Genomic DNA, 23,074 nt, shown 5'->3' on the forward strand with positions numbered 1-23,074 from the left:
TGTCCATCAATGACAGACTGCATAAAAAAAAGTGGCACATATACACCATGGTATACTATGCAGCCATAAAAAAGGATGAGTTCATGTCCTTTGCAGGGACATGGATGAAGCTGGAAACCATCATTCTCAGCAAACTATCACAACAACAGAAAATCAAACACTGCATGTTCTCACTCATAAGTGGGAGTTGAAAAATGAGAACACGTGGACACAGGGAGGGGGACATCACACACCAGGGCTTGTTGGGAGTTGGGGGGCTAGAGAAGGGATAGCATTAGGAGAAATACCTAATGAAGGTGACAGGTTGATGAGTACAGCAAACCACCTTGGCACGTGTATACCTTTGTAACAAAACTGCATGTTGCGCACATGTACCCCAGAACTTAAAGTATAATAATATGATAAAAAAGAAAAATTAAAAAAAATAATTCCATTCACTAAATAAATAAATAAATACAAACAAGAAAACAAGTTTGGTTGCTTTTTATTAATAACTCCTTTGCCCCTTTCTCTTTCCAACTCTAGATGAATCCAGGCATCTGTTTTATGCACCATGCAACTGAACATTGTTGGAAAAAATTTCAAGTGAATACATTTATACCATTCTAAATTGATGATCTCCAATATCAAACAAGACCTCAATACTGCTGAGCAATCTTCTTACCCTTTCATTCTTAGCTAATGATCTAGTCTTGTATTTTGGGGATAATGGAAGCCATCTGAGAATCTACACATTGCTTGCATCCGTAATCCCTTTCTTTCCTCCTATTGCAAACAAAAGTCTCATTCCTCCATTCAAATGTATTGCAGGGCTTAGTTCTCGGACGTCTTTTTCATAGATACCCTCATTTAGAAACAACCATTTCCATGATTTTAACCACCACCTACAATACGCAGATTTTTATTTCCAGCTTAGGCCTCTGATCTACATTCCATACTAGAATATCCAACTGTCTATGATCTATCTGCTTGGATGTTTCACAGACATCACAAACTGAATATGCCTAAAATTAACTCATAATCTCCTCCCCACCCCAAATTTACTTCTCCTACTATGTTCTTCTTCCTACTACTCTGGAATTTCATTAAATGGTTACATCTATCATTATGATATATAAGCCAAAAACTAGAGAGACACTTGTGATTCCCTTCACCTTTCATTAATTTGAGTGCCTTCTACATGCCAGACACTATTCCAGGCAATGGGGCTACAACAGTGACTAAAACAAAATTCCAGCAGTCATGGGAGAGAGGGAGAGAGAGAGAGAGAGAGCACGGGGTGGGGATGTGGGGAGAGGGTGTCTGTGTTGGGAGTAGGGGAAGATACACAGACAAGCAAAAAACCCTAATAGAAATAAAACATGCCAGATGGTTATGAGTACTGTGTGGAATGTGGGGCAGTCATTATTTTTTACAGGGTGACTGAGGAAGGACCTCACTGATAGATAATAGCGACCTAATGGAAGTGAGAGCGCAAGAATATATATATTTAGAGGAAGAACATTACAGGTATAGGAAACTGCAAGTTCACAGACCCTAAGGCAGGCACGCTCTTGGCATGTGTGAGGGTGAGGATGGAACAAGGTAAGCATGGAGGTAAGTGATAGGAAATAAGCTAGCATGGGGCCAGATCCTACAGGGCTTTGTACTTTTTTTTAAGGACTCTGGCTTTCGTTGATCGTTGAGTGAAATGAGAAAGCATTTTGTGTTATTGCCTAAGTAATAGAAAATGCCTTAGGTTTGAAACGAATTGCTGGCTGTTCTTTTAAGAACAGATTGTGGAGGGTAAGGATAGAAGCAAAGAAACCAGCTAGCAGACAAATGGAATGAACCAGATAAGAAGATAGTAGCCTGAAATCTTTAGTGCCTTTGTAACATTAAAATCTAAATTCTCCCTATATGATCTGGCTTTTGCCTACTCCTTCAAACTCATTTTGTCTCACTCCCCTTCATACATTATTCCACAAACTACACTTCTCATTCCTCAAACTTGCCCTTCTTAGTGGCTTTGCACATGTTTTTGGTCCTTCTAACTTCACCTGCCAAACTCATACATATTCTTTGGTCAAAGCTCATGTTACTTTTGGTAAATATGACACCCAGCTTAAAACAGGTGCTCTCCAAGCTCCTGTTAGCACTCTACTTTCTCTTTCATGATACTTATCATAATTCATGATTGATTTAATATTTGTCTCCCTCATTAGACTGTAAACTCCATGGGAAAAAACTGTTTTGTTCATCATGGCATAATTAGTGATTATGAGAGTGAGTCACCTAATAGACCTTCAATAAATATTTGCTGAGTAAATGACTTCATAAGTCATTCACTACTTATGAATTACTTGAAAAAAATTACCCAGCTTGATAATCTACAATATTCTGAAAATAGTGTTCTAAATAACTTCTGGCTTTCGAAAATCAACTTTGTTATTGAAGGATGAAAAATATCCACCAGTGATACTCAGAAGAATAAAAGCAATTCCAAAAGGAGTACTTGAATAGTTTTTAACATTCTGAACATTGAATGAGTAAGTGTGTATATCACCTCCTAGGGAAACTGTTTTAAATGGCACAACATTAATGCTACTTAATGAGAGATCTTGTATTATGGGGGCCAATCATTTGAACTAAACATAAAAACATTTTTAATAATTGTACAACATGTGAATATACTTAATGTTACTATACACTTAAAATGGTTAAACTGGCAAATTGTTATATTTTACCACAAAAAACAAAACATAAGCATTTCTTATAGGTTATTGGCATAATTTCAGAAAAATACATTATCTCAAAATGTACTGAATAACAACTCATAATAACTTGTCTTAGTGACTGGAAATCAAACTTTCCTTGCTTCAATTTCCTCATTAGTGGAATAGAGATGCTTATGCCCTAACTCACAGACCTCTGTGAAGAGAAAATTAAGTGAAAAACAATATAAAAAAATAACCTGCATTATGCAAAGAAGGGTACCGCTCTTAACAGAGGCTGCAGGTTCAATACAGGGCTGTTAATGTTTTAATATGGGTTTATATGAGAACTAGTAATTGATTTAGATATTACTATTAATCGAACAATGGTTTAAGTAACCAACTCACTGACCCTCTCCCTGCCCAGAATAGTTTATAAATCATTGTAAAGAAGTAAATGGTAACCTTTTAGAAAACATTTTGACATAAAAAAAATGAGCTGCTTGATTTTAAGTAAGAGAAGTAAACCTGAAATAGGTTTTTCTTTCCTTTTATTTTCTTGGAGGGAGGGAGCAAATCTGTAGTTCCCATTACAGACTACAGATTGACATTTCTTTTGTTTTGCTTTTAATTACAAAAAAAATCCTTGAAATAATTATAATAATTGATACAAGATACTTCAGCCTAATTACATTAATAACTTCTGTTATAAGATGTAGTCACTACAATACTATCTAATAAGTATATTATTAAATTGGTGTTGGCCTTTCCTAGCCAGGATAGTAAAACCACTTTGTATTTTAGAATTAGATGTAATAATTTACAACTCTTTAAAAGAACCTCTCTATTTCTCTAAGATCTCTATTATGTCATTTTCCTATTACAGAATTAGGGACAGATAAAACACATAAAAACCTAATTCAGAAAGAGGCACTAATCTTAGGGAATTTTGCTTATTCACTGAGAATAATGTGAACAGCGACAAATCAAATCTCATGTCTCCATCTGAGATTAAGAAAGGCATGTTTTCATAACAAATCATTATTAGCCAAGTTACACAAGTGCAAGGCATTCTTTTAGAGATACCATTTCTCCCCTAGTTGTGAACACTAAATTTTTACAGAACTATCCCATATATACTCTTTCTTAAAATAATCTGTCTGAGAACGTAGGTTCTTCTTTCCCACCTCTGTTCTCTTTCAAAAAGGAAGGGCTATTCTAGTCCGAAGGGAAAAGTAAAAACATTGGTATTCATGTTGAGAAAAATGAATGGTTCTAATGCAAGTAAGGTTGTTTCCATTTTTTTTTTGCTTTTATCAAAATGGATAGATGACCTGACTGAGTTGTCATTTGACAGAGGATTGAATATATTTTTGATGACAATTTGCTATGTAATTTCTGGCACATAACATGAAAGGAACTCACATAATTGAGTTTAACATCCTGGATTAGGATGAAAACCTGACCTAGAAAGTAGTAGTTTTAAATTTTTCATTAGCCACGTTCTCAGTTTATCAGAACAAATATAAGATCCTAAACTATTTTTTAAAAAGTGTTTTGTGTCTCAGAAGTGAGGTTTTTCCTTTTACGATGAAAACTATATTCATTTAAATATAAGGTTGGTAATTTAAATAAAATTAGAAGGTTTAGTGTTAAACTGGACTTCTAAGAAACTGAGTTCCAATAAATGCAAAAAGAAAGTCTCAAGGTAAGAGTAGGCTAGTTGAAGTAATGTAACACAGAAATAACAGCTTCAGAAATAACTTTTTCTCTTCTGTTTTACAATGTAATGAAGATCTATCTAGTTTCTTACAAATGTTATTTCTGTGTAGTATTACTTATTCTCTTAAATTAAATCTTTAAAACAGTTTAAACTTTCTATTTAACATTCTTCTAAATTTTTGAAATTATGTTTTTTCCTAATAAACAGATCATAGAATAAAAAGCTGACCTTAAAAATGCTTGAAATCCCAATTTATTTTATATATTATGACAGGAATAATGAATAAGTCTATGATTAGTATCATTTTTTTCAATGACTTCCTAGAATCTATTTAAGGAGCTCTATTATGTCCAAGTAAATATTTTGAAAATAACCATCTTATGCCATGCTGCTTTCCAATGGAAAAGACCACATTACTCCCCTGCTTCAAATCCATCTGAGGAGATGCTTCATCCAGGAAACTAACCATGAGCCTCCTAGGTAGGCCTTGAGAATGAAAAAGACAAGGGTTGAAGTGCTCTTGAATCTACTGAACTAATGCTAATTAAAATTATCACCAATAATGCAAAATTTAAAAACTGGGCATTCTCTAGATGGAGTAACAGATTTAGGGAACTAGAAAACTATCTTATTATATTATTTGAACCAATGGGACATGGTGGTATATGCCTATAATCATAACTACTCAGGAGGCAGGGGCTAGGGGTAACCAAACTCAACAATTTTGAATTTCCTAGTGCCCTACAGATAGAATATTCATAAACAATTCTATGCTATTATATCCCTTCCTTATCAGCTTGCCTAGGAAGAGCTAAATTAGCATAGTTCAGAAATTAAAGGGTTGATAAATACCATTACTGCAATAACACTACATGAAAAATAAAAGTACACTCAATTATTTCTTCTTAGTCCACTAAGGTCCACGTGGAAAAAGACTCAAGAGGACAGATACAACGGTTATGGAGAACAGAATCTTTCCAGAGTCATTCTGCTTAACTTGTTGAATTTTAAAAAAAGATGAGATAATTTCTACATAATATGTATTCAGTATTTATAATGTGCCAGTCAGCATCCTACGAGTTAAAACCATCAACTCACGTAACCCTTACAAAACTCCTAAGATAGGGTACTATTATTTTCTTGTCAGACGATGAGAAAAATGAATTGTGGAATTAACTTGTCTAGGGAAATACAGTTATTATAATAAGCAGGAAAGCCATGTTTTTAATCCAAGTAGTGTAACTCCATAAACTGTGATCTTAATCTGTATTATTAGTTTTTTATGTGTTTCTTTTTTTTTTTTTTTTAAGCCAGACTTTGGCTTTCAAACTGTTCCTCAGAGTCCTGGGATCCATGAGAAAGCTTCTGGGGCCATTGTGGAAAGTAAAGGAAAGCAGATGGGGTTCTGGGAACTTCACCCAACCAAAGCAATTTTACCATACCTACTTAAATATTGGGGACACAATTAAACTTTCCACGGTAACTTAAAAAAAAGTTTTGATGCTAAAATACAAAGCCTTTGAAAATCACAATATCTAGGCTATAATCTTCACGAGGTCAGGATATACAGTTGTTCTTGGTATCCACAGGGGATTGGTCACAGGAGCCCCCCTCTCCACCTTGGGGATACCAAAATCCATAGATGCTCAAGTTCTTGATATAAAATGGTGTTGTTATTTGTATATAACCTACATATATCTTCACATTAAATCATCTCTAGATTTGTTATAATACTTAATAAAATGTAAATGCTATGTTAATTGTTATACTGCATTGTTTTAAAATTCACATTATTTTAAATTGTCATTTATTTATTTATTTTTGAGATGGAGTTTTACTCTTGTCACCCAGGCTGGAGTGTAATGGCGTAATCTTGGCTCACTGCAACCTCTGCCTACCGGGTTCAAGCGATTCTCCTGCCTTAGCCTCCCGAGTAGCTTGGATTACAGGTGTCCGCCATCATGCCCGGCTAATTTTTGTATTTTTTAGTAGAGACGAGCTTTCATCATGTTGGCCAGGCTGGTCTCAAACTCCTGACCTCAGGTGATCCACTCGCCTTGGCCTCCCAAAGTGCTGGGATTACAGGCATGAGTCACCATGCCTGGACAAACTGTTGTATTGTTATTTTTTACTGTGCTATATGGCAGTACCATATTCATCAAACAAGGTTAATACTCATACCATTACATCAGAAAATCTTAAGTACCAATATCATTAAATTAAATAATAACAGTAATAATGTTAAATCACACTCAGATTGGTGCTGCTTAGTTTTTAATCGTGTGGTCAAAAGATTTCACTATCTCAAGGCTACTGATGGGCTAAGTATAACCCACGCTTACATTAAAAAAGTATACTTTTTACACTCTTTTTTTTTTAAACATATGTTAATACTATACCACCTGATGTGCTGAAATGATCACTTAAATTTGGAGGACACTGAATTAATTTAAGAGGTTACATTAAAATTCAAATTGTCAGTAGAGATAATATTTGATAATATTTTCTAAAATTCATGAACGTCTTCAATTTCAAAGAAGTTACAAGGAAACTTGAAAAAAGCATAACTGAAGAAATAGTATCTGACAAAACCTAAAGAATCTATTCTATCAGTTATCTATTACCCTTTTTATTTTTGGATCTATGAACTACATGAATTTTTGTGAAATAGAGGAGTAAAGGCTACTGCCACTATTTTGTACTCCCTCTTACAGTCAATTTTTAGCTCGAGAGCTGACATCTTAATCAACTAAACATCATGGAAGTTTTAAGAAAATAAAACTAAAGGCCTAGCTTTTCTAATTCCAGATGTGAACTAAAAGCTAAAAGCCGCGCAAGTAAAAACTCATTTTTCTCTTCTCCAAATTGTTTGAAGAATTTTATTTGAGAGACAATATAGTTTCCAACTAAATAAAGCTATAATCATGAAATAATATCCACTGCTTAAAATACTCACTGCTAAAATTTTTGTCAAAAAATTTTATGGCTATTACCATAAAATTATAAACCATCACGCTCACGGCTGTGTCTCAGATGAAATGGAATACGTGATGGTAAAATACATTAGGAGGGTCTGCAATAGAGCTATCAATTTATTCTAATAAAATAGTTTTGAATACAAGCAAAAATGAATAAACTGAAGATCCTCACACCTTAAACATAACATGCAAGAAAGCTAAACTATGCCAAATCTAGCTTAACCTACCTGGTTAAAAGATTCAATTTGAATACCTACTTCTGAGAAATTGCAGTTAACCATATGTAGACAATACTAAACAGATGTATCAAAGGCACAGAAAACTAGGATGCAGTATTGCTTTAGAAGGAATTTAGTCTGAACGCTGGCCCAAGCCTCCCATGAATGATTAGCATCAAGACAAACTCTTGTGCTCTCCTGACAGATTCAAATTTTGAATCCCTATGTTGTTGAAATATTTTATTAATATTTATGAAAAAGCACCAAGACTGGTTTTCTAAACTAGGAAAAAAAACTCTAGCTGATATCAAGCATCTGGAACCAAAGTAATTTTGGCAGTTCAAGGATAAAGAGGTATATAAAAATTAATATAACTTGGTGATCTGAGAACAGGGTTTTCTAGTACTGGTATAACCACAATTTACATAAAACATGTTCCAGAGATGGTCCAACAGATATTATAATTTGTCTGTCCCATTTCTATCTCTGAAAGCTAAGCACCCATGTACTTTACTTTGTTATTTAACTATTAGGATAATAATACATTTTGGCTTTCTTCCTCATCTAGAAAAATAAAGAGAAAAATTTAAATTGTCTCTATGTCTAACTAGTGCTAGAATTCTTGAAAAACTATTTTGAATAAAGTAATTCACACTATACTATGAGCAGGATTACTCACTAGAAGATTTAAAGGAAGAGTTTATTAACCTATATATTAACCTATCTGCTTAGGCAGATAGGTCACTTCCCAAGTGGTTCAACTCTAAAGCAAAATACCAGAAATCGATTATGCCTTCCCCACTCAATTACTAAAAGGATGCTAACTCCTGGCCTATAGTGTATGACAGATTCTAATTTCCAAGAATGCTATAAAGGCAATGGTTAATTTAGGAAACAGCTGTATGAATGATGATGTACAAAAAGATTCACTTAGAATACTGAATGGTGAAGAGTCATCCTTTTCTCAGATAGTGAGAAAGATGTCTAATAATGTCCTTATCAATCTATACCCTGCATTTAATCTATATCTTTTGAGGCTGCCTCCTGGGCATAGGAGATTCAACAAAAAAATATGAATAGAGAACAGAAAAGTTTAGATTTAAAACTAAAAATCCAGAATTCACAAAAGAGACTGACGAAAAAAAGGTTAAAATTCAAATATCAAAAATGGTTTGCCATTATTCTGAGCTTTTATAAACACAGAAATTTTATCTGTAAAAGGGGAATAAAATAACCAGCCCTAAGTCTATACACAGTAACAGTGATATTAAAAAATATATCTCTCTCATTACTTCAGAATCAATCAAAGACATAAATATTTAACAAGTTGAGGATATAGACTAGAGCAGAAAGAAAAGAAAAAGGGGGTGGGGGCAGGGGAAAGGTAGTTATCTCTTATATCCCCAAATTAAAAGACCTTTAAGGGAAAGTGATTTGTTAAAGTATGTATACAAAAAGAAGTTCCCAAGATTTTCCTTTTTAAAATTTTAATTTCCCATTAAGACAAAAAAAAAAAAAAAAAAAGAAAAAAAAAGTGCAACAGACTTCTACTGAATAATGGAGGGAACTCACTAGTTTTGCTTTTTTTTCCCTCCCTTTTTAGACAGCTTAAGTTTTCTGTCTGATATTATATTTTTGCAAAGTGATATATAATCTTGTACATTATGTTAATCAATCACGTCACCTAATTGAGAAACATATATTCTACTACCAGTAGTAGAATGAATGAGTCAAATATGTATGCTTAAATCTTCCATGAAAAATGAACTTTCAAAACATATGTTCTGGCATGAAAAACCCAACTTTATCTTCTTGTATTACAGACTTCCATGAAACATGAGTTTCATTTTGTTTACAAAGACCTACCTGAATAGCTGAGTTCATGAAACACGTATTTCCCAAGTTACTTAGGCCACAGAGGCCTGGCTGTTCATTGTTTCTTCCAGGTTCCGAATAATCATAGTTCTTATAAGCAGTATATGATGGAAGACAGTAATTTGAGTTTTTCACACTGGAAGAAAAAAAATTTTCATAATGCAGCCAATTATATTACAACATATTTATAATAAAGAGTACTTTAGGCCTATTTATGAGATATGTGGTTGATCATTACATTTCTTTTATAAAGTACTCAACTTACACAGTTTTTTAAAGACTTGAACCTCAAACAAAATAACTCACCCTGAATTAAGATACTCCTTATCCAATCAACAAAATAACTCTCATATACCACACCAACCAATACAAACCACTATTATATCTTTCTACCTTTGATTAACTAGAGCAGCTTTACAGCTTGCTCCATTCCCCATTGCTCCATCAAATTTAAAACATTCAGATTTTAAATACCACCCGCAGCAACAAATCATCTCCTTTATGACCCTTTGCATTCTGTTATTGTAATAGAGTAAAAATGGTAGAAACAGTAAGAGTTATGCTTTAAAAAGTTACAGGTAAGAGCAGAGATTTCCAAGGCCACTGTGACCTCACTGTTATGATGCACTGAAGATTCCATTTATAGTTTCTATGCGAGACCAGCAAAAACTAGTATTCAAACGCAGAAAAAAGCCTGGGTGAACAGGAATGCAAAAATGATTCCACGCAAGTATATCCCAGTGTTATTTGCCTTTTCTTTCTTTTGGTTTCTCAGAACAATGTAGTTTATTTAATCAGATAAATATAACCTCAAGATAATTTAAATGTTAATATTAAAAAACTGTAATATTCTAAAAGTTACAAAATCAGTATAATTTTTAGAAAGAAGAAAATAAGTTAAACGATCCCTCTTCCTTTCGCATATAATAAAAAATAATTTTGTGAAAAAGAATGGATTCTTTCTTATTTTTTAATAGGTTATCTTATAAAATATGTATGATGAATATTTTGGATATAATTCAAAAGCATGCTTTCAATCTTTTTTTATTAATTAGAAAAAACCTGAATGAGATCTTTCCTAAAAGCAAATGATGCTATAAATAGAACAGCTTTATAAATGAGCATGATAAATCAGTATCTCTAGCAATTCACAACTGGCTATAATTTATTCCTGGTATTACTTTTTTAAAGTAGTTTTTTCTTATAATTTTAAATACTTCACTTTATTATTCCATATAGGACACTCTCACTTCATTATTATAAAAGTTTATGTGAACTATACTACCTGTTCTAAGAAAGTCTTTAGTAAACACACACACACACACACACACACACACACACACACACACACACACACACACACACACACCACCCCCAGAGAAAACACACAAAACCAAACCAACCTAAAATTACACATACAATGTTGGCCTAGTAATGTTTTTGCATTTTTTAAAAAAACACTCCTTTCTCCTACAAACAAAAAAGGTCAACTCCTCAACTCTGAAAAAATAATCCACCCTGAGATAAAAACAGCAGGCGCCAAAGAAATGTAACATTGATCAATTCAAATTCGGAATTGCTAGACTTACAGCTATTTACTTGACTTAAACAAAAACAAAACACAAAAAATATAATTCATGCATCTTTCTTTGGCAAATCGTTGGCCCATGATTCACATTTTATTTCATATTCCTAGTAACTAATAAAGTACAAAGCGCCTATTAGCAATTTTAAGTATTTTCGCTCATAATTGGATTATTGAATCTAACTTTGGGTACACACAACAAAAAGCTGAAGTACAAAAAAAATCCTGTTTTTCTTTTATAAGTTTAAGTAGTGCTAAAAATGAAGATCTGCTGTATATTATTTTAAAAAATGCAAGGCTTGCATTTTCTACACATTCTACACATTACAGAGAAGAAAAAACTTCTGGCTGTAAAATCATAGTAAAATTTAAGCAGCCAGAGCACACAGGAAAGTATGCCCAAATGCATGGTCATGCCTATACATACACACGTGAAAAGACTAAAAGCACATTTACATGCTCATTCCATAAGTATATATTCAGATATCCTGTCTCTCCCCACGTGTAACACAAACGGATGCTGGAAGCTCTACTCTTCTTTGCAGCAACATGATGGAATTTGATAGGATAGAAATTGCTATTTACTGAGAACTGAACAAAAAACTTACTTGCAAAGCAGTTTTTTGGTTTTGTTTTTAAAAAAATCTAAATCCCTAAATAATATCTACAACTTTGCTCAAAGATTGAGATAGTCTAGATGCTCAAAATGATAATGAAAACCAATGAATTTAAGATACTTTAATATTACCTTGATTGGTCACTTATAATCCACATATTATGTGTGCTCTAAATGAAATATTAAGGCTTGTCATGGAAAATATCAAAACCAGCAGTTTATATAATTCAAAAAATATATGAAAATCTGGGCCCTAAAGATAGCTTCTAGTACCTTTCATGACTATTTCTACTAATTATTTCCTAAAGATCTTAAGCTAGTCATCATCTTTTAAGGCTATGCTACTTTGCAAAACTAAATTTACAGTAATAGTAATGGGAATTTTAATACTATATTAGATTAATTCTGTATTATATCTATCCTTCTTTAATAAAAATACACTAAAAATACACTTTTTTTGTGAAATTGAACCTTACCTTTCCATAAAAGATGTCAGATTGACTTTTAAACTAGCACTGACACCTGACTTTATAAATATATAATTTAATCCTCATAACTATAATTATGCCCATTTTACAGTTAATGAAATGATGCTTTTAGCTAACAAATTTATCAAGAGCCAGATGGCTAGCTCTGGTAGTTTCCAAAATTCACAGTTCCTGTTCATGGCTCAATCTCATACAGGGAATCATTTTCATTTCAAAGAAAAAGATATAAATGAATTAACAGAAAAATAAAAAAGTGTTCTGCATTTGGAATGTCAAATTGAGACAATAAACACATTAAAAATATTTTTTAAAGGCAGTATTAGTAATATACCAAAGCAAATATAGCAGCGCAGAAAAATACAGGTTATAGAACTATTACCAGAAAGACAATCTGACAGATATTTAAAAATGTACTTAAATTATAACTGAGGCAAAACTAAATACACAAGGGACTAATAGGTAAAATTATGACACAAGGTAAACAAACTATATTACAGTAATGGATTTTTCATAATACTGGTTTTTAATAAAAACTTATTAAACTTAAATGAAATAATTCCAAGTATACTTTATTACTTGGAATTATTTTATAACAATATTCTTATTTCTGGAAATAAAAATTTTATATCTTAGAAATGTATCAGTGTAGGGTTAAATCTTGAATTTATAAATAAATTTCATAAACTATTGATTTTAATATATTACTTATACTTGTAGACTATTTCCACATACATAAGGTTTCAAAAACATACTTAATCCAAAAAGATCATTACCTATTTTACATATTTTTAAAGAAACTATGCTATTTCTATCTGAAGTCTTCCCACAAGCTGAATGGAAATTCAAGAAATAAATTGTATGTAAAACAGTTGTTTAAATATGATAGAATTCAAGTTTTTTAAAGTTAAAAAAAAAACTTTCCATTTTACGAATGCTTAAGTTCTGTTCCTTACTAAGAAAGACAATCCATACATAAAAATGTACTTTTAAGCTCAAAATGGTTCACAGCTTCATGGTACCTCAGTGACTATTCGCTATTAAAATTCCATAATATGACAGGGCTATTTTAGTGTTTGAATTAAAAAAATATAAATAGCTAAAAATATAATGTTATGATATGATAGAATCATTCAAACTTAAGACTCTAATTTCTCTCAATAGTTTCTGCAGTCAGAGGTTTTGAGATTAGATTATACTGTCACATATTTACTAAGAATGCAAACAGAACAAAACCAGAAACACACCAGACCACTCATACCAATATGGTAATTCTGGTCAAAATATAGTCTACATTCAACATAGTCTATATACAATGTTAAAAATCTCTCCAAAGAATGACTGTAAATACCTGTAAATGAATTCTCTTACAGTAAATATGAGAGCCATCTGCAATGAGTAAATCATAAGTAATATTTTATCTAGTAAGAAAAAATGACTTTTTGTAAGTTTACTTAAAGCTCTCATGTAATACAAACCAAATTACGAGGGGTTATTTTCACTCTTTTTTTTTGGCCTGTGCACATACATTTTTAAATAGAAGAGAAGATACTGCAGTGTAATTCTGAATATTCAGTGTCTTCAGTATTTTAGTATTACACTATGTTGTAATATTATTACACATAGTGCACATATCTTTTTATGAATTACTGAAATAAGAATGTAAACGTTTTAAATGTTCTTGATTCATATTGGTAAACAATTTTGCTAGAAAAAATTATTCTAGTACTCCAAACACTCAGAATCATTATAAAAATACATGTCATTGTTTAATTTTTCCCAATGTGACTGAGGTAAGGGAAAGCATATGGGGTTTTTCATGGTTTTAATTTACATATCTCTAATCAGTAGTGAATGTGAAAATGTAAAATATTTATCCCAGCTGGGCAAGGTGGCTCATGCCTGCAACCTCAGCACTTGGGAGGCTGAGGCAGGAGGATTGCTTGCGCCCAGGAGTTCGAAACCAGCACGGGCAACATAGTGGGACTGTCTCTATGAAAATAATAAAAAGAAAATTAGCGGGGTGTAGTGGCGTGTGCTGTAATCCAAGTACTCAAGAGGCTAAGGTGGGAGGATCACTTGAGCCTGGGAGGTCATGGGTGCAGGGAGCTGTGATTGTGACATTGTACTTCAACCTGGGTGACAGGGTGAGATCCTACCTCAAAAAAAGTTTGTCCCTTATTTAATTCCTTTACTTGTATTGCCCAGTGTTTCTAAGACTGTCTTAGAAAATTTCTGATTTTTATGAGCTTGATATATTTAGTATATAAATCCTTTATCATCTGTAACAAGTTCTTTTTTCCATTTATTTGTCCTTTTTAAATATGCTTAACAATTATCTTGGATTTAAAATTCCAGAGAAGAATTCTCAGATATGAGCCAATTTTCTCAACCATATTTCCTGGATAATCTGTCCATTCGTATTAGTCTACAATGCCTCCTGATCATATTAAATTCTTTTTATACAAAGATCTGTTTCTGAGCTGTTAGATAATAAATTTAACTATTGGTGTTTTAATTTAATTATTGGTGTTTTAATTTTAAAGATTATTTCACAAATAGCTTTAGTCTTTTAGAATTTACTCACTGAGATAATCAGATGCCATTTAGAAACTGAAAAAAATCTAAATACTAAAATTTTTAATTAGTATAATAGTAATACATAATTAGTATAAGTATTAGATAAATATCAAATACTAATATGTTAGTGCAAATATCTAAATACTTTCAATCTAATCCATAAACGGCACTATACATGTCAAAAAAAAAATAAAAGGAGGATAATCATCTCTAGATCAATATTCTTCACATAATTTGGGCTAATTACAAATAATAAAGGTTTTCTTTTTTCCTTTTTGAATTAAAAAAACATGTCAATGTTCAAGGTAATACACTCAGAGTCAATACAAGATAATACACTCAGAGTGAAGCTGTGTAACCTTGACTTTCAACTGTTTTTCTTATAGCAATATAACACACACTTCAATAAAATTTTTATAAATTCCATGATTCTAAATTTTATTTGGCAAGGGGTAAGGAAATTGTTTTTCTGAACTTCTCAAGAAAAAGTGATTGCCTTTTTCATAAACAAAAATTTATTGTGTGCTTTCCACTTGAGAATCACTGATACACACTTTTTAAAAATACTTTATTATATGTGATTACACATCTAGTTCTAAAATGACATCTGAATTTAAATTCTTCCTAAAAAGTTGTGTTCTAACAAACTTCTAAATATATTTTAATGATTAGTGTTTAGTATATAAAATTTTTTAAGTGTTTTATTTCTTTCAGTATATGTATTAAATCAAGAAGTAATTTAATTGCTTTCTTTTTTGTTGTTACTCATGGAAGAACTGACCGGTAATTTAAAAGAAAACCAATTTTAATGCATTAAGACTTTTATCCTAAATTTTAGATACAAGAGATTTTTTGCAACCATAATAGGGTGATCAATTAAACAAAGAGTTTTTAAGATTCAGTGCTTACTTTCTGTTGTTCATGTTGTTATAATTATTTGATAGAGATGAAGGAGAGATCTTTGGTAAAGTTGAAAAATTGGATGCACCTGGGGACCTTTAAAAATATGAAAATGTTAAATTAGATAAAAAAATGAAGAATTTTTAAATTAATTATGAAATAAAAGAACAGATGACAATGTTTGTAGTAAATGAATGCTGAAAAATAGATTTATGAGCAAAATCACTATTATCCTTTGGTTTTCAATTTTGAATGTATTATTCCTTATAAAAACATAAAAGTACAAAAGGGAACTATTTTCAAATAAAATTTATCAAATTAAATATGCGACTTGCTATTATTCCTATAAATCTACTAACTACATACACCCATTTCCGAGTTTAGGTAACCATTTTTAACATTTTACGATCAATTTCCATCAGTCAATGGAATTAAACTATTCTACTTTGTTTCTCACTGGTACACCATGGCATTCTAATTATGTACAACACTGACACAGAGATCAGAGAACATTCCAATTCTTAAAAATTTAAGGCAATGGGGACAAAATAGATAAAATAATTCCAAGCATAATCCCAATATGCTATATTTGGCCAAAGAGAAAAGTCATAAATCTGACTATAGTATACATACCTTATTAATTCAGAATCTTTTTGAAGAAACTGCAATTACTATTGGTTTTTAATCAACAAGTATGTATTAAAGGCATGACTTATAATCAACAAATCTATAATACAGCAATAATTTAAGTACATAACGGTCACTAAAAGTTTTATTTCCCCTTGTAATTTTGTAAACATGTTATTTTAATTTACTAGGCAACATCTAGGCAAGGGGCTGTAAAAAGCTAGGCTTCAGTCCAGTGACTCAGTCATTGTAAATTTTAAATTAGTGAGGCCCCGAATGATTCACTTTTAAATATTATGCTAACGAACAATGAAATGGTCAACAGGCAGAAAAGCATAATCTACAAAATTTGCTTTTAGGTGATTTGGATTTATCTAAATATACGTATCTACAATGCACTACGCAGAACAAATGGTGGGCAATAAAATTTTTTAAATATAAAAAAATGTACATTTTAAATTTCATTTTTATTTATTTTTTTAGAGACAGGGTTTCGTTCTGTTGCCCAGGCTGGGGGGCAGTGACACAATCACAGCTCACTGCAGCCTTGACCTCCCAGGCTCAAGAGCTCCTCCATCTCAGCCTACTGAGAAACTGAAACTATAGGCGTGTGCCACTGTGCCCAGCTAATTTAAAAACAAATTTTTTTTGCAGAGACAGAGATCTCACCATATTGCCCAGGCTAGTCTCAAACTCCTGTCCTCAAGTGATCCTCTTGCCTCAGCCTCCCAAAGCACTGGGACTACAGGTGTGATTACAGGCTGCACCAGGCCTAATTTAACTTTTAAAGTTTTATACATTATAAAATCTTAGAAAAAAATGTTTTCTTTTCAACGAGGTTCTTTTAGCTGATAAATGATATATATTACTGGATTCTGTTAAGTGGGATTTCTAGTTACGTACCCTTCTGATAGAAGTCCCTTTAACAAGATTTTATTTTACTGTACTAAACTCAAAAACAAAATAGAATCAACCAAGTTTTCTCATAAAACAATGTATAGAACAGATTTAAAAAGTAATTTTAATAATCCTAATATTCCCAGATAGTAGTTTTAAAATATTAATAAAAAAATGGAAATATCCTGGCATTTTTGCCTCCACATTAAGAATTCTAAATTAGGAAAAAACGTCTAAATTGATTAGAGACTGAGTTATAATAAATTAAAGAGGTTAATTTTTTAAAATGTAATTCATTACAACTTTTCAAAAACATATATAAATTGAATGTTCCCCTGAATCTTATAGTAAAAATTATGGAAATAAAGATCCATTGCTTCATCCAATAAAGTGGCTGAGACATATATATTATACATAATATATATGCACAGTGCATACACTTCGTGTATATACACACAGTGTATGTGTGTGTACATATATATATGTATACACACAGACTTTTTTCTTTTTCTTCTCATCTGTGGCCTTTTTTATTATTAATTAGCAACTCTAAGAACTATATTAGAAGGAAAAGAAAATGAAATACCATGGAATTAATTTGTATTTTCATTTTTTATGGAGTTCATTTAAACACTCAAACATTTATTAAATGACTACTGTATGCCTCGCCCTTGATAAGTACTGGGAATACAAAGAAAGACACAGTTCCTGACCTCAAACAGCTCACAATCTAATAGGAAAAAATGACATATAAGCAAAATGACTATAATACAATACAAGTACGATAACAAATTCTAATATAACATTTTGTAGGTGGTGACATAAGGTGATTTAAAAATGACGTACAATTAGAGGGATAGGTGGGAAGTAAAAGAGTATTACAGTTAGGAAGAATAGCATGTAGAAATCATGTAGAAATCATGTAGAAACCATGATGTGTTCAGGGAATTACCAGTAAATTCAGCTTGGCTCAAAGACTAGGAAGTACTGACAGGAACAGAGGTTACTAAGGTAGGTATGATAATAAAGGGTCTTTTATATTCTATGAAGAAATCTGGATTTTATCCAATTGTGCTGGAGCATGTCAAAAGATTTTAATAGGGTATCAACAAAATCAGATTTGTATTCTAGGAACTTTTAAGGAAGAGAAAAAGACTGAAAATTGGGAGACCAGTTAGGGAACTATAAAAACAACAAAGGTATAAATAAGGGGTGGAGTTAAGAAAGTAGAGTGGGCAAGGGCAACATATCTTGGATGTTTAGGAAGCAGTTCTCAAAGTATAGTCCATGGATCCTGGGGGTCATCAAGACCCTTTTTAAGGTGTCCATTGGTGAGGTCAAAACTATTTTCATAATAATATCAAAGTGTTATTTAAATGTTATTTGACCTCTTTCACTGAGTGGATATTGGCACTGATAGTGCAAAAGCAATGGTGGATAAAACTGCTGAAACCTTAGCATGAATCAAAGGAGTAGCACTAACCTATACTTCACATCACAGTAAAAAAGTTTCACTTGAGAATATCCACATTGAAAAAAATAAAAAAATTACTGATTTTATTAAATCTTAACTCTTATATTTCTTTTTAATATTATCTGACAAACTGGGAAGTTTGCATAAAGCATATCTGCTGCAAACTGAAGTATCATGGCTGTCATGAGGAAAAGCTTGTGTAGTTATTTGAACTGCATGAACTACAAGTGGAACCAGTCATTGTTTTCATGACACCACTCTTTTTTCTCTTTTACATTAGGAAACGACTATATGTGGTTATGTGAACTTGACTATTGATATGGTTTGATTCTGTGTCCCCACCCAAATCTCATCTTGTAGCTTTCATAATCCTCTGGTGTTGTGGGAGGGGCCTGGTGGGAAATGATTGAATCACGGGGGCGGGTCTTTCCCATGCAGTTCTTGTGATAGTGAATGAATCTCACAAGATCTGATGGCCTTAAAAATGGGAGTTTTTCTGCACAAGCTCTCTTTCTTTGCCTGCCACCATCCATGTAAGACATGACTTGCTCCTCCTTGCCTTCTGCCATGATTGTGAGGCCCCCCCCACCCCAGACACGTGGAACTGTTAAGTCCAATGAACCTCTTTCTTTTGTAAATTGCCCAGTCTCAGGTATGTCTTTATCAGCAGCATGAAAACAGACTAAAAGAGTAAATTGGTACCAGTAGAGTGGGGTGCTGTTGAAAAGATACCCGAAAATGTGTAAGCAACTTTGGAACTGGGTAATAGGCAGAGGTTGGAACAGTCTGGAGGATTCAGAAGACAGGAAAATGTGGGAAAGTTTGGAACTTCCTGGAGACTTGGAGGACTCAGGAGACAGGACGATGTGGGAAAGTTTAAAACTTCCTAGAGACTTGCTGAATGGCTTTGACCAAAATGCTGATACAGTTATAGACAATAAAGTCCAGGCTGAGGTAGTCTCAGATGGAAATGAGGAACTTGTGAACTGGAGCAAGGGTGACTCTTGTTATGTTTTAGCAAAGAGACTGGTGGCATTTTGCCCCGACCCTAGAGATTTGTGGAACTTTGAACTTGGGAGAGATGATTTAGGGAATTTGGCAGAAGATATCTAAGCAGCAAACCATTCAGGATGTGACTTGGGTGCTGCTAAAGGCATTCAGTTTTATAATGGGAACAGAGCATAAAAGGTTGGAGAATTTGCAGCCTGACAATGCAACAGAAATGAAAATCCCATTTTCTGAGGAGAAATTCAAGCCAGTAAAAGTACCGAGCAGCCAAATGTTAATCCCCAAGACAATGGGGAAAATGTCTCCAGGGCATGTCAGAGGTCTTCACAGCAGTCCCTCCCATCACAGGCCTGGAGGCCTAAAAGGAAAGATGGTTTTATGGGCTGGGCCCAGGACCACCCTGCTCTGTGCAGCCTAGGGACTTGGTACCCTGTGTTTCAGCTGCTCTGGCCATGGCTAAAAGGGGCCAAGGTACAGCTCAGGCTGTTGCTTCAGAGTGTGGAAGCCCCAAATCTTGGCAGCTTCCATGTGGTGTTGGGCCTGTGGGTGCACAGAAGTCAAGAATTGAGGTTTGGGAACCTCCACCTTGATTTCAGAGGATGTATGGAAATGCCTGGATAACCAGGCAGAAGTTGCTGTAGGGGCGGGGTCCTCATGGAGAACCTCTGCTAGGGCAGCCAGGAAGGGAAATATGGGTTTGGAGCCCCCATAGAGAGTCCCTACTGGGGCACCACCTACTGGAGCTGTGAGAAGAGGGCCGCTGTCCTCCAGACCCCAGAATGGTAGATCTACTGACAGCTTGCACTGTGCACCTGGAAAAGCTGCAGACAATGCTGGCCCATGAAAACAGCCAGGAGTGGGGCTATACCCTGCAAAGCCACAGGGAAAGAGCTGCTCAAGGCTGTGGGAGCCCACCTCTTGTGCCAGCATGACCCGGATGTGAGACATGGAGTCAAAGGAGATCATTTTGGAGCTTTAAGATTTGACTGCCCTGCTGGATTTCGGACTTGCATTGGGCCTATAGACCCTTTGTTTTGGCCAATTTCTCCCATTTGGAATGGCTATGTTGACCCAATGCCTGTATCCTCCTTGTATCTAGGAAGTAAGTAACTTGTTTTTGATTTTACAGGCTCATAGGTGGAAGGGACTTGCCTTGTCTCGAATGAGACACTGGACTGTGTACTTTTGAGTTAATGCTGAAATGAGTTGAGACTTTAGGGGACTGTTGGGAGGGCATGACTGGTTTTGAAATGTGAAGAGATGAGATTTGGGAGGGGCCAGGGGCAGAATGATATGGTTTGGCTCTGTGTCCCCACCCAAATCTCATCTTGTAGCTCCTGTAATCCCCATGTGTTGTGGGATGGGCCTTGTGGGAGATGACTGAATCATGGGGGTGAGTCTTTTCCATGCTGTTCTGTGATAGTGAATGGGTCTCATGAGATCTGATGGTTTTAAAAATGGCAGTTTCGGGGAGGGGCCAAGATGGCCAAATAGAAACAGCTCTGGTCTGAGGTTCCCAGGGAGATCAAGGGAGAAGGTAGGTGATTTCTGCATTTCCAACTGAGGTATCCATCTCATTGGGACTGGTTAGGTAGTGGGTACAACCCACAGAGAGTGAGCAGAAGCAGGGTGGGGCGTTGCTTCACCCGGGAAGTGCAAGGAGTTGGGGGACCTCCCTCCTCCAGCCAAGGGAAGCCATGAGGGATTGTGCTACCTGGCCCGGGTACTACGCTTTTCCCATGGTTTTTGCAATCTGCAGATTAGGAGATTCCTTCCTGTGCCTACACCACCGGGGCCCTGGGTTTCAAGCACAAAACTGGGTGGCTGTTTGGGCAGGCATTGAGCTAGCTGTAGGAGTTTTTCTCATAACTACAGTGGTGCCTGGAATGCCAGCGAGACAGAACCATTCACTCCCCTGGAAAGGGGGCTGAAGCCAGGAAGCCAAGTGGTCTCGCTCAGCGGGTCCCACTCCCATGGATGCCAGAAAGCTAGGAACCACTGGCTGGAAATTCTCACTGCCAGCACAAGTCTGGAGTTGACCTGGGATGATCGAGCTTGTTTAGGGGAGGGGCATCCGCCATTACTGAGGCTTTAGTAGGTGGTTTCCCCTGACAGTGCTATGGAGACTGGGAGGTTTTGACTGGGCAGGATTCACCACAGTGTGGCAAAGTGGCTGTGGCCAGACTGCTTCTCTACATTCCTCCTCACTGGGCAGGGCATCTCTGAAGAAAATGCAGCAGCCCCAGCCAGGGGCTTACAGATAAAACTCTCATCTCCCTGGGACAGAGACACTGGGGGAGGGACGGCTGTGGGTGTAGCTTCAGTGGACTTAATCTTTCCTGGCTGCTGGCTCTGAAGAGAGCAGCTGATCCTGACAAGGGGGATTCTCCCAGCACAGCGTACCAGCTCTGCTAAGGGACAGGCTGCCTCCTCAAGTGGGTCCCTGATCCCGTGTCTCCTGCCTGGGAGAGACCTCCCAACAGGGGTCGACAGACACCTCATACGGGAGAGCTCCGGCTGGCATCAGGCCAGTGCCCCTCTGGGACGAAGCTTCCAGAGGAAGGAGTAGGCAGCAATCTTTGCTGTTCTGTAGCCTCCACTGGTGATAACCAGGCGAACAGGGTCTGGAGTAGACCTCCAGCAAACTGCAGCAGACCTGCAGAAGAGGGGCCTGACTGTTAGAAGAAAAACAAACAAGCAGAAAGCAACAACATCAACAAAAAGACCCCCCAATAAAAACCCCATCCAAAGGTCATCAGCCTCAAAGACCAAAGGTAGACAAATCCATGAAGATGAGGACAAACCAGCACAAAAACGCTGAAAATTCCAAAAGCCAGAATGCTTCTTCTCCAAATGATCGCAACTCCTCTCCAGCAAGGGCACAAAACTGGATGGAGACTGAGACTGATGAATTAACAAAAGATTTCAGAAGGTGGGTAATAACAAACTCCTCTGAGCTAAAGCAGCATGTTCTAACCCAATGCAAGGAAGCTAAGAACCTTGATAAAAGGTTACAGGAACTGCTAACTACAATAACCAGTTTAGCGAGGAACATAAATGGCCTGATGGAATTGAAAAACATAGCATGAGAAATCAGAGAAGCATACAAAAGTATCAATAGCTCAATCGATCAAGCGGAAGAAAGGATACCACAGATTGAAGATCACCTTGCTGAAATAAGGTGTGAAGACAAGATTAGAGAAAAAAGAATGAAAAGGAATGAACAAAGCCTCCAAGAAATATGGGACTATGTGAAAAGACCAAACCTACAATTGATTAGTGTAACTGAAAGTGACAGGGAGAATGGAACCAAGTTGGAAAACACACTTCAGAGAGACGTGAACTCTCAGGAGAACTTCCTCAACCTAGTTCAGGAGAACTTCCCCAACCTAGTAAGACAGGCCAACATTCCCAT

General features: G+C 35.0%; 1 protein-coding gene across 6 annotated transcripts in view; it reads right to left on the reverse strand.

Moving 5' to 3' along the window:
• Window positions 1-23,074, reverse strand: part of USP15 (ubiquitin specific peptidase 15) — a 150,715-nt gene that overhangs the window by 39,786 nt on the left and 87,855 nt on the right. For 4 of the 6 annotated variants that reach the window (XM_019039009.4, XM_063693858.1, XM_055358091.2 and 1 more), the window contains 2 exons: window positions 15,663-15,749; window positions 9,479-9,623 (listed from right to left, as the gene is read on the reverse strand). In XM_019039009.4, coding sequence (XP_018894554.1) covers window positions 9,479-9,623; window positions 15,663-15,749 — 232 coding nt within the window. The remainder of the gene's footprint in view (window positions 1-9,478; window positions 9,624-15,662; window positions 15,750-23,074) is intronic. The other 2 variants (XM_019039010.4, XM_063693857.1) reach the window with 1 other exon arrangement.

Source organism: Gorilla gorilla, chromosome 10 (assembly GCF_029281585.2).
Source record: "Gorilla gorilla gorilla isolate KB3781 chromosome 10, NHGRI_mGorGor1-v2.1_pri, whole genome shotgun sequence".
Classification (NCBI taxonomy): Eukaryota; Metazoa; Chordata; class Mammalia; order Primates; family Hominidae; genus Gorilla; species Gorilla gorilla.